This window comes from Podarcis melisellensis, assembly GCF_964234715.1.
Source record: "Podarcis melisellensis genome assembly, chromosome: 8".
Lineage (NCBI taxonomy): Eukaryota > Metazoa > Chordata > Lepidosauria > Squamata > Lacertidae > Podarcis > Podarcis melisellensis.
In genome coordinates this window covers 27,927,197-27,940,288 of record NC_138540.1, presented here as the reverse complement: position 1 = coordinate 27,940,288, position 13,092 = coordinate 27,927,197, and the positions used below count along the sequence as shown (strand labels likewise).

At 47.9% G+C, this 13,092-nt stretch overlaps 1 protein-coding gene across 1 annotated transcript in view; it reads left to right on the top strand.

The window, feature by feature from the left end:
• The window catches only part of LOC309376771 (espin-like), a 111,293-nt gene that overhangs the window by 81,309 nt on the left and 16,892 nt on the right, over positions 1–13,092 (top strand). Inside the window, exons 9-11 of the mRNA XM_081923557.1 lie at positions 1,108–1,300; positions 8,837–8,982; positions 11,876–12,154. Of these exons, the coding sequence (XP_081779683.1) occupies positions 1,108–1,300; positions 8,837–8,982; positions 11,876–12,154 (618 nt within the window). The remainder of the gene's footprint in view (positions 1–1,107; positions 1,301–8,836; positions 8,983–11,875; positions 12,155–13,092) is intronic.

Below are 13,092 nucleotides of genomic sequence, written 5' to 3'. Positions count from 1 at the left end.
GGTCTAATCTGCCTGGCCCCTCCTCTGTTGCTTCAGATAGTTCATCCACTTTTAAAAACATTTTTTTTTACACACTTAAATGCATATACAACCAGCTCCCCCAAATTCACAGATATTTTCTAGCATAGTTGCAAAGCTGTTCCCGCGATTGCTTCAAGACCAAGGTGTGTTGGTGAAGTCACACATGCTAGCCAGTAGGTGCTGACTTCTCCCTGATGGGCTGCAAACATGCAAAATCAGCCTCTCCCCCTTTCGTGGTACAGCAGCTGGTGAGGTAGACAGTAAGCAGGCAGAGCAAAAAACCAGCTGCCCTCCTCCCCAGCTGTCTCTGGCAGACACCTGCCTCCTTTTTGACCACAGTGGCTATTTTCTGCTTTCTACCCCATCTCACTGCCCCTTTCTGGAAGAAGATGCCTGCATTTGTGGGGAAGTTGCCTCCACTCCTCTCAAATGATGTATCCACCTGCTTCTTGGTTGCAGGTGGGTCAGGGTGGGATTTGAGCTGCATATCTCTGTGCCAGCTTGTCTGCCCTACTTCTGTGCAGTGGCATAGCGTGGGGGGTGCAGGGGGGGCGGCCACACCAGGCGCAACATCTGGGGGTTAGGGGGCACAAATCCACGGGTTAGGGGGTGCAAATTACTTGCCTTGCCCCGGGTGCTGACAACCCACGCTACGCCACTGCTTCTGTGGAAGTAGACAAAGGTGGGTTGGTGAGGTCACATATACAAGCCAGTAGGTACTGGCTTCTCTCTGTTGAAATCCAGGCTTTGATCCTGCCCAAGGAGGGCCATCCTCTGAGTGGGGGTTGAGTCATAAAACCTAAGAAGACCCCTGTTAGATCAGGCCAATGGCCCATCCACTCCAGCACCCTGATCTCACAGTGGCCAACCAGGTGCCCACTATGGCGGGACCAGAGCACAAGAGCCCTATCCCCTCCTATGGCTTCCCAAAACTGGTATTCAGAAGCTATGGAGGCAGAGCACAGTCGTTGTAGCTAGTAGTTGCAGCATTTCTTGGTGAGGGCACTGATTTTATCTGTCTCTCATTCCCCCTTCCCATACTTCTGTTGCTGCTGCTGCTGCTATTGTTGTCCATTTCCTTCTCAGGCTTCCCTTCTGTCCAACGACAACGTGCAAAACGGGAGCCCAGCGGAGAACAAGCCTTCTGGGGAGATGCCTCCCCCTCCTCCTCCCCCACCCCTCCCTGAGGGCGTCTGCCCCCCACCGCCACCCCCTCCATTGCCAACAGAGAACCACCCTCCATCCACCAGCCAGCGGCGATCATCTTCTTCCACCGGAAGTAAGTCAGACAGCGACTTTCCCGTCTGACAGGTGTATCAGCCGCTATTGGCTGTGACGGTTATGTGAAGCTGCCATGTTGGCCTCTGAACCAAAGTTGCCAAAGTAGGAGGTGGGTATTGCCCTGTTTCTGAGCTCCCCAGAAACACCTGGTTGGACAGTGTAGGAAACCAAAGATCCATGTGACTATTGTGATTATTTTAAAAAATAATCATTTAAAGCCAAATTGGGACGCAGAGTAGTTGATCAACAAGTAGTTGATCAGAGTAGTTGATCAACAAGAACAAAGTCCAGCAGGTCAAAAGCCGTGTTTGACCATTTAAAATAATAATAATAATAACCCCCAATGTTTTTATGGGTCCAAACAGGCTTGGGAACACCCAGAGCTCGGAGTTCCACTGCTTCTGCTTCACGGTGACTGTGGGTCACAGGCTAGTGTGTGTTTTACAGCTTCCCCGCTTTCCCTGTCCTCTCCCTGCAATCTCAAAGTCCACCAGATTCTACAATGAACTGTCAAATGGGAGCAAATTGCAGCTTTAAAAATGTCAGCGTGACTCGGATGTTTCGTGTTCTTGTCTAAAATTCCAAGAAGACCTGGAACTGTCGGACAACAGAGGGTGTTGAGGCAAAAAAAAATATAGCCACGATTCTCCTTTGGGGGCTGCAGGTAGATTATTATTTTTTCGATAGGAGGAGGCAGAAGGAAGCGGTTATTTCGACTTACCTTTATCCAAACTCCACCCCTTCGACTTAGCCCTGCCTTTTCCTCTCACTTGGCCTGGGTGACAGATTTCTGGCTCCCACCTCCAAGGACCTGCTGTGTTGGCCGTCCCCACCCCCCACCCCACCCCAGAGCTTTGCACCAGCCTGTTCAATGAGCAATGGCTGCCTTTTCCAGGAAGGATTTCTCGACTTGGAAGCCATGAAGAGTAAGTCCAGTGAGCCTTTTTGCCATATCTCTGACTGTACCCATTTAATATGCTTGTGTTGTGTGGTTTCCTTGGTTCAGAGCCCTACTTGGTGTGGGGTTGAGCTTTCTTGAGGACTAGTCTCTCCCGCTGTGTGCATACCAGACTACAGTTGAAAAAATTCTGGGACCCACTCTGAGCCTATGAAATGTGCTTTGTCTAATTTTGCATAAAATTATATGATCGTTTTCCTGCCATGGGGTGTGGCTAAGAGGCTCTCAGGGCCCTGATTCTGTATCTGTGACCCCAAGGAACCTTATTCAGCTGCTTGCCTCTGGATTCTGAGGTTTCCAAAGTTCCCCACATACTTCGTAGTACAGCTCCACAACCCAAGGGACTAGAAACTTGGCAAGAAGGTGTTTAACGTTTTTTTAAAAAAATGAATTTGAATGCTAAGGGGTTGTTGTTTTTCTGCACTTCTGCAGAATTGTGCCCCTTGCCATACATATTTTGGGCAGGCTGAAGGCTTCCCAACTTATTGGAGTGTGGATCTCGCAATCTTACTAGAAGCGGTTAATATCTGAGTAGTGAGATGTCCATAAGACATCTTATACACATGTATAAGGAAGTGTCCCAGATAGTGAAGAAACAGTGACTATCATAATTTTGAGCATTTATATCAATTACATTCTCACAATAATTCTCGAAACACCCTTTTAGGTCAGGGGAGATTACTACTCTAAGGAAGACAGACAGACAGGGATTTCCCCCCCCCCCCTAAAGAGGGTAATCAGAGTATGGCTGGTGCAGGTATACTGTAGGAAGGAAGGATAGTAACTTGTATAGGTGTATTATTTTAATAATTTCCATGGACTTCGCCATGTGGGCGGCTCTCTAAACTTGCTCAGAGGCACCCTTTTCCCTCTGTCCCCCTTGCAAGTCTCGAGGCATACTATTATACAGGATTTGGGGAATCCCATGTTATGCTGATGAAGAACTCAGGCTCAGTGTCTTATATTTGGACATTTTGGGAGCAAATGGGAGCCTTTTTTTTTTTTTAGTAAAACCAGAATTTCTTGGGGAAGTATGGGCCCCTGAGAAAGTGGTTGCTTTCCCTTGGAAATGGCCAGTTGTCAACTTAAATGGAAAGAGCTATTCACCTCTTCCAAGAGGGGAAAGAACTGGCTATTGAACTAGATTGTCAGCACTCTTGCAAAACTACAATTCCCAGGATTCCTTGGAGGAAGTCACGAGGGCTGAACTGGTGCAAAACCCATGCGCTATCTTGTAGTTCAGAAACGTTCTCCCTCCCACTCTCTGCTTTTAAATACATCTGCAGTTGCCTCCCTTAGCAAAGGCTTTAGCTCCTTAAAATATTGATGGAGGCTTAATCCTCAGGCTTTTGTGTTGGGTGCTTACCTGTCACCACACCCCATGCCAAGCCTACATTATTTAGTACAAATTGAGTCTGGCAATGCATCCGGATTGTGGGATGCAAATGGCAATAAGGGCGTTAGAGCCTCAGTTTACGGACGTACACACCGAATCTCTGTCTCTATATCCTGACTGAGAAACACACCCGGAAGCTTGTTTCTAAAAGACTATGTTGCTCCATCAGGCTGAGCCATTCCCTACAGCAGCCTGCCAAATGCCTCTAGGAAACTCATATGCTTCTGCTTCCCTGACTCACCCAGAGATGCGACAGGCAACCTCCTCAAGGCAAATGGTTGCCTTCTCTCTGCTTCAATCATTCAGGATATAGAGATGCTGTACCACCAAGCTGTGGCCTTTCCTCCAAAGACCAAGTGTGGGCGGGAAGGGTACTGGGAATTGTTGTTGCAATGGGAGCCTAGGACCACTATTCCCAGAATGCTTTGCTCAGCACCCAGAACAGCTATGAAACAGGGAGGAAGCTGGTTTGCATTTCAAACCATGCTACAAACATCATACAAGTCTCTCGGTAAACGCTGTTGATCCCCAGAGGCTTCACACAGAAGCACAGTCCTCGGAGTAACGGATCGCGCCTCAGAGACAATTGCTCATTTTCTTCCTCTGCAGAAATTGCCAAGCCCAATTAATTTGTCTCCCCAAAGCAACTGCAGTTTTTGTTTTGCCTCAGTGTGCCTCCCAGAATCTGCACAGCCTCACTCTATTTAAATACGTTTTTGGGAAATTTCTGACCGTGTGCCTCCTTGCAAAATCCCGGTGCAGGGAAAAAGTCACGGTGGCTTTCCATGATGCAAGGATATGATAAATCACTATTGATGTGAGAGCTATCTTCAAATATATCATGGGCTGTAAAAGGAAGATGGAGCAAGCTTGCTGTCTGCTGCTCCAGAGGGGAGGACACAGGCTTTGATTGACAAGGAAGGAGATGCCAACTATATATTAGGAAGAACTTTCTGGTGGTAAGAGCTGCTTGACCGTGGAACAGACTCCCTTGGAAGGGGGTCAGTTCTCCTTTGTTGGAGGTTTTTAAGCAGAGGTTGGATGACCACCTGTTAGGGGTGATTCCTTCATTGAATGTGGTTGGACTAGATGATCCTTGGGTTTCCCTTCCAACTCCACAATCCTGCAGTCCATTTTTTTTAAAAAAAAGCTTATGTGGAAATGGGATGAACTGAACTTTAGAAATGAGAAAAAAGAGAGGGGCTGAAATAGACACATCCTGCCCTCCCTTAGAAATTTTTAAAGAGACATTGGATAGCCAACTATATGCATGTCCCCTGGCTATAAAGTATTCAAAGATAAGAAGTTAACATCTTACATTAAAAACCTGACAGTACCAAATTATCGAAGGCTTTTCACCAAAGCAAGACTAAACGTCTTTCCTTCTGCAGTGTTGGATGGCAGGTTGAGAGGAGTTCCCTACCAGGACAGACTTTGCTCGTGTGCTCAAGACATCGATTCCATAAAACATAATTTGTTGCACTGTGCAAAATATGAGCAAGCCAGGGCTGAACTGATATTACCCTTGCTGGTACCTTTCCTGGGAAAATCAGAGCCTCACTAGGTCAGGTTCCTATTGGAAGACCAGACAAACGCTAGAACATTAGCAGTGGCAAAGTTTTTATCGGTGGTTGCAAGAACCAATGATCCCTATATTCTGAACAAAATGCTTGTTTAACCTGGAGGTAGGCTGTATGAATTGTGTATTGCTTTGTAATAATTTGTTGGGTCTCTGGACCGTAATAAAGGTTGGTGATGAGATAAGAAGAAGGAAAGGGTGCTGTGGCAACCAGCGTCAGCCGCAGTGGTCCCCATTATTTGCACGATACTGGGCTTTTCACCTGCTGCCACTTGCTGGGGGCCCATGGCCTGCTAGTCCCGAGACCTTAGCCCCGAAACTCAGGGGCTAAGTTTCCACCAGAGCCGAGAGCAGAAGCTTGCTGTGGATCAGAGCAGTGCTCATTCTCCTGGGAAAGCCTTGTCCCCTCTGCAGTCTCTCTCACTAGTTCACCCCTCCCCAACCCCGATTGTCCTGTGCCCGCCGCCCCTCTGCTGGAGGAGGCACACAGGGATCCTTTTGTTTGTGCTCATATGCTCCGCATTAGCCGAGCCACGTGGACATCTATCAGGGGCCCCCGGGGGCTTATTAGCGCTTCCAATTTGGCAGCCGCTCAACACATGGCGCTTATTAGCCCTGAATCCAGGAGGATTTGGGGTCTCAAGCCGGCTCTTAATAGCATGTCGTTTTCTCAAAGTGGGCCATTAATGCCAGCAGGCTTTTTGTCTTTGCTCCCCGAGGGGAAAGGCGCTCCCGAGACCCCGTCCATTCATTCCTCCTGCCCGGAGGAGGGAGGCTGACACCGCAGCCTTTCCTTCCGCCCCTTTCTGGTGGCACCATGGCCCCTTGCTAGGGAATTAGGAGCGACGGAGCCGCATGGCGCAGGAAGACAGATGGTGGCGCGAGGAGCCTGGGTCTTGTCTTGCCGCGCCGTCTGCTCAGGAGCGCTGGGGCTGCGCCCTGCGTGCTATGCTGACGCACACCAAACAGGGCAAGTATCCTTCTTGCAGTAGACCAGCTTTGGCAACCGCCTCCCCGCCCCTTAAGTGGGTCAGAGCACCCAGGGCAATGTTAGTGGTTCAATTTCCTGCTCCTCTGTGGTTGGTGCCAGGTGTGTGAGGTCAGGCGACGGCTGGAGCAAGCATCTAGTCCTGCGCTCCAGAATCAGAACTAGCCAGGTGGGGAGGCGATGCAACCCAATGGGACTAAATAGCTCCCAAAATGGGATTTTCATTAGCCCAGATCAGCGCTATTCTGGGTCCCCCTGGGAAGATGGGAGGGGCTGGCACCTGGCTAACGCAGCCCTGGCCTTCCCCTGGCCTCCTTTATCCCTTCTTAACCTCTACCTGTCTGATTCCTTGCACCTGAACGCTGGATGGGTCGCATCAGGAAAAGGTGAGGCGCCATTGCGGGCTTCAGAGGAGGGGTGCGTGGTCTGCTGGGAGGACCCAATCAAGAGGATACTCTGCCTAAACATTAGGAAGAACTCCCTGATGGTGAGAGCTGTTGGACAGTGGAAGGGGCTCCCTCGGAAGGTGGTTGGAGGTTTTCTAGCAGAGGCTGGGTGGCCATTTGCCAGGGATTCCTTAGCTGCGATTCCTGCACTTGAAGGGGGGTTGGACTAGATGACCCTTGGCACCCTTTCCAACTGCACATGTCTATCTGTCTTTGAAGTGTCGGGCACCCTGTTTGCATCCTGCACGCTTCAGTCTGTGGGCTTCCTTTTCCACGTGAGTCGTCTCGGTTTGGGATGCCGTGGAACTGGTTGGAGGTGTTGGCATGTTTTGGTTCTTCCCCGAACGACAGCAAAGCTGGCTTTTTGTGGTGATGTCGTGGGACACCTATGCCCACTCAACTTTCCCCCCACTGGCTTTGAACGTGGTGTAGCGATTAGCTTGCCGTTGCTTTGAATGTTTCCAGCTTCCACCGAGATGGGATTACCATGTGTGTCCCAGGCTCGCCAGGGCTCTTAAGGACATCAACGCCCCCGCATTGCATACTTTTTGTGTTCCAAGGTGGTTCCTTCAAATACACAGAGCATAGATGTGGTCCTCCTGACTCCAGGGGGGGGGGTTTGGGGGGGAGGGATCATTTGCAGAACTTGACTTGGTAGAGCTCCTTAAGAAGCCCGGTGGAATCAGCAGAGGTCTGTTTGATGAGCGATGTCACAGAAATGAAGACGCCAAATTCTCCTGCCAGTGACTGGAAATGCTCAACTCACTTGCTGTGGACCATGATTAACTCCAAGGCAGCCTAATTGGGGGAGGGGGAAGCGTGGGCTTGAGCACTTACCCAAAGAGCTCTCGATTGGCAGAATTGTTTGATCTTCCAGCTCCAACCATTGATCCTCTTTCTTACAAAGATAATGTGAAAAATGTCTCCTGGGTGAGGTTGCAATTAGGTGAGGCAACAGGTCACAGGTCTCCAGGTGTTTTATATAAATAATAGTTGTAGTAGCTATGTGGGGGTGGACTATGATGAGGATCTTTTTTCTGGCCATGTACTTTTTCTGGAGAAAATGCCCCCCTCCCCATTATCTTCAAACCCTTGTCAGAGACTGCAGGCAGGGGAACTGTATGCATGAATAGGTGGGGGAGAGGTTAGGTTTTGTTTCTGTTTGCAGGAGAAATTCCCTTGTTTTCTCAACCCCAATGCGATCTGAAATTTCCACTCCACTGAATTTTGCGATGCATTTATCTGGCCAGGTGATGCATGCAAAAATGCATGTATTCGGAAAAATAACATACATAGAAGAATGCAACGTATCTGGGGAAACGGCTTGCAATGATGTCTATGCTAGCCAAAGCTGCATACAAAAATGGGTTTTGTTAGAATAAATCCACAGTAAAATGCCAGTAATTGTTTTTGGGGTGTTGTTGGTTTTTTAATGCAAATTGCTGTGGAAATAGGAGCTGAGTTGGAAGAATGAGAAACTCAGAGAACCGAAATTAAAAGGACCTGTCGTTCCTAGGATGAATGCTCCCCTGTTGTTGTTGTTGTTTTTAAAAAAATACATCCACATGGAAAACTAGCAAGTCACGGAGGAGGAGATGTGGGCAGTTTATTGCAGACAGGTTTGGAGGAGGGGAAGAATCCACATGACAACATCCTCATCAAAATGCCACGCTGTATTTTCTACCCCCACGTTTAATCTGGATCAACTCTTTTGGGGGTTTATTGGTTTGTTTTACTGATCGGATTTTCCTCGGAAACAGTAAATCCGGATTAAATGGGGAAATATTGTGTGGTGGCATTGTGGCGTAGATGCTGCAAATGTATGAACAGCAGCAAGGTCACGATCAACCACCGCGTGGAAGTGGCTTGGGTTTCATGTAAGCCCTAGGTCAGGGCTCAGCAAACTTTTTCAGCAGGGGGCCAGTCCACTGTCCCTCAGACCTTGTAGGGGGCAGGACTATATTTTGAAAAAAAATATTAACAAATTCCTATGCCCAACAAATAGCCCAGAGATGCATTTTTTTAAAAAGGACACATTCTACTCATGTAAAAACACGCTGATTTCCGGACCGTCCACGGGCCAGATTTAGAAGGTGATTGAATTTAAGAAACGAGAAAGTGAGAGGGGCTGAAATTGACGCGCCCTCCCCTTCACCCTCTGTTTCAGGCACCAAGTCGTTCAACATGATGTCTCCGACCGGTGACAACGCAGAGCTGCTGGCAGAAATCAAAGCCGGGAAGAGCCTGAAACCTACACCCCAGAGCAAGGGCTTCACCACCATCTTCTCGGGCTCTGGCCAGACAGCCACCAACGTAGGTGACGCACTGGGTTGCCTGCCTGTTTGCCAACCACGTTCCTCCTTATCCTCCTTAGAAGTGGGAGTGGGGGGAGGACAGAGGCCCCAAAGAGGCTTTTGGAGCAGGATTAACTCTTTGTAATTAGAAGCAGGGAAGCTGATTGGCTGCTGTGTGTGTGTGAAAGAGAGAGAGAGAGAGAGAGAGAGAGAGAGAGAGAGAGAGAGAGAGAGAGAGAGAGAGAGGGGGGGGGGAGTCTTCTGGAGCTCAGTTCTACAGCATTGCCCTTAGAGGATGTGGGGGTGGTCAGCAGATGGGGGCTCATCAGTGGGGTCCTTAAGCTTTTACTAATGCAAAAACAAGGCTGGGTTTTTTGGCAGTGGGGATTCCTCACTCCAGCTGCAGGGCATTCTGCCCCACGTGGCCGCACTCTTGCAAACTGTTCCCAGCAGTAATAATAATAACAATAATTTATTGTTTATACCCTGCCCATCCGGCTGGGTTTCCCCAGCCACTCTGGGCAGAAAGCAAATTCCAAAATCCACCTTGAGGCAATTCCTCAAGCCTGCCAAAGTGTCCCCAAACAGTAAGTATCTAAAGAGAAGAGCTCAAATGGCTATAGGTGTCCTGTCCCCACCCCATGTAGGGCATGCTTTTATTTCTTATACAAATATTGGAGGCACATGGGCACTCCGTAACCACAGGTATATTGGGGCGTGTTGAATTTTTCAACTTCCAATGCCAAAAATGAGGATGGACAAAGAAGTTGTAACATGACTTGGGAATTCAAAAGATATTTTGGTTAAATTGACATAATTTGGTTTTGCTTGGTAAATAACTACAGAAAAATATTGACTCATCCGATTATTTGTGTGTGTGTGTGTCTGTGAAAATGTGTGTAAAATGGCATGGAAATGATTAAAAATGATTGCCAAGTGCCTGCAGTCATATATATATATATATATATATATATATATATATATATATATATGCTTTCGTAGATTTTCACGGGTACAGGAATGCAGGTTTTGGTGTCCTCGGGTGTCTTCCCGTGTAAAAGTTGGGGTGTCTAGGCGACGTTTCGACGAGGTCTCACTCGTCATCATATATATATGCTTTCGTAGATTTTCACGGGTACAGGAATGCAGGTTTTGGTGTCCTCGGGTGTCTTCCCGTGTAAAAGTTGGGGTGTCTAGGCGACGTTTCAGTAACAAGAAGCCGAAAGCACCAGCCTGAAGATGACGAGTGAGACCTCGTCGAAACGTCGCCTAGACACCCCAACTTTTACACGGGAAGACACCCGAGGACACCAAAACCTGCATATATATATATATATATATATATATATATATATATATATATATATATATAATATGCCTGAACATAAGTGGAAGTGGCAAGATGAGAGAAGAAGCCTTGCAGAATATAAGCAGAGAAGAAGGAAACGGGATGCTTCAGAACCGTCAAATGAAATGATTTTCTCTGCTGGTGAAAATGAAGAGCAAATAGCTGATGCCCAAGATGGAAATTACGGACGTTATGAATGGACATTAGGAAAACCAAGCACGCCTTCTACTTCTAATAGAAAAAGACAAGAGTATAATACATTAGAAATACATGATGTTGCCATGCAGAGCATCAGATACGGTGCTGGCCTGCATGCCACAGCTTCCATCACCACTGCCACCTTTATGGATGCTGGCTTGATCACCGAAGAAGACAACAAAACTCGTGGTTGATCACAATAAAGCCAGTCAGGTCCGAGAAAAAGGTTTGAAATTGTTGGATCAGGAATCCTATTATCTTTGTCAGAAAGGTGAAACTGATTACTTGATGGCTGTAAAGTTACAACTAAAGTTATGCTGAAAGCGTAACTTTTATGCCCTTTAAAATTTGGGGGGGGGGGGGTTATTGGGTTGTTGTTTTTATTTTGATTATGTCTTTTGTGGTTTTATGTTCTGATTTTATTCTGTGACCTGCCCTGAGACCTGCGAGTATAGGGCGGTATATAAACTAGAAGAAGAAGAAGAAGAAGAAGAAGATGAAGAACAACAAGAAGAAAGCATATCATTCTGATCAGTAGTTCCCTAGCATCATCACAGAACAACATTATTCTGTGTGCAGTGAACTCGGTGGAAGAGAATATCTACCACTTCGCTCCGGAGAAGGGCTCAAACCAGCTGGAGTTATTGCTAATCATCTTGTAGGTTTCGTGAAGAAAGGCCTGCAGGCCATTGGAGATGATTCTACAAAAGTTAAGACTTGGGTGGGAGGCCAAACCGATGAATCCAAATTGCACTAAAGGAGATCCTGTCAAAACATCAAGAAGAGGTTTCTGGGGAATGGGGCAGAACCCCTGGCTGGGAGGGTGGTACCATGGGTCAAGCTTGGTCGTCAGATGATCTGGTTGGTTTGTGCCCTCCACATCAAGGAGTTACCCCTACGACGCTTGATCACAGCCCTTGATGGGAAGACCTTGTCTAACAGCGAGCAGACGGGTAGCATTGGCAAAATACTAGACGCAACTTCAGGCCTTGACATTGATCCTTCCCCAAACTCTCACTTCTCTGAGTGACAATGTCATAAAAAATCTGTCTACTGATTAAGTGTATGGGTGTTGGCTCACACAGGCCATAAGGACAGGGAAACCTCCCACGGATCTAGCCCCGCTTGAAATTGGTCCAGTGAGCTGTTCTAGGAGGTGGTTAGCAACAGCAAACAGGCTTTGTCACTTACGGGCTTCAAAACAGGGCTGTTGTCCATTTTCCTTTGTGATAATGTTCTTGTTTTATCTTTTTTGGGTAGACCGCTGATTTACACACAAGCGGTGTATCCGTTTTATGAAATAAGTAAGTGCAAACCGAACTCTCGTCCCTAACTCTTGGCTCCTTTTCACCCCACCCAACTCCAGGTCGAGACTCCTGCATCTTCCCCTTCCCCTACTAGGACACCGACCCCTCCGTCCACCCCGGATGCGCCTCCCGCGCCCAGACCGGCGGCCTCCCCGGAGCCAGTGGTCAATGGCTCCTCGCTGTCGCCCTCCTCGTCAGCCGCGGCTGGCCAGGTGGACATTGAGGCCCTGATCCCCACCCACGATGAGCAGGGGAGACCCATCCCGGAGTGGAAGCGCCAGGTGATGGTCCGTAAGCTGCAGGTGAAGATCCAGGAAGAGGAAGAGCAGAGGCGCAAGGTAGGAAGCGTGGGGGGCGTGGGGGGGCTGGTCAGCATGGCGTGGTGCTGCGTGCCCTGGTCTTGTCACCTGTGTTTGCTGTGAGGCTCCCTCTGAGGAAAGCATCAACCCTTGCCCCCATGGCCTCAAGACCCCCTTCAAATGCTGCTGAACTCACCCCTGACTATTGGGCTAGACTGTTCGGGGCTTGATAAGGGTCCCAACAGCATGGACACCGGGCTGAGGAAGGCTGCTCAGTCCACTAGCTCTTTCTGGATTCTCCTCCCCTTCCTGATCTACTGTTCTCCAGCTCAGAGTGGGTTTCCTGGGAGGAACCACGCCCACCCACCCCTGGGGACTGCCTTCTCCTGGGTCAGATCATTTTGATCCACAAAATTAGCTGGCAGGAACCTTTGAATATTACTTAGGAAAGTGCCCTAACGTTACTTTAGGACAAGGAGCGGCTCACCTGTGGCCCTTCCAATATGGTACTGTTGTTTACTATTCCTAATCATTTGGGTTTTCTAAATTTGTTTTATTTCACGAGGTTTGTACATTGCTTGGTTGTGAGGGGGAAATCTCAAAAGGGCTTTACAGGAAGAATAAGGCAATGACACAGAAGAACAGCTATCTAAACTGTTCAGAAAATGAAATCAATGATAAGCTAGAAATGGATTAAAATGCAATTGTTGTTACTACTGTACTCCTCCTCCTCCTACTACTACTATTATTACCATTTATATTTATTTATCCATTTATCCCACCTTTCCTCCAAACTAAGTGCAGAAGTCTGGGTTTCTGCCAATAACAACCATAACAAAAATTCTACTGGGTTGGTCCAAAGATCAATCTAGTTTAGTCTTTTACAACCTAATGCTCTCCAAATGTTTTTAGCACAGTTATGCTGGCTGGAACTGCAATTTAAAACGTTTGGGAGCGACGGTTTTATTTTATTATGA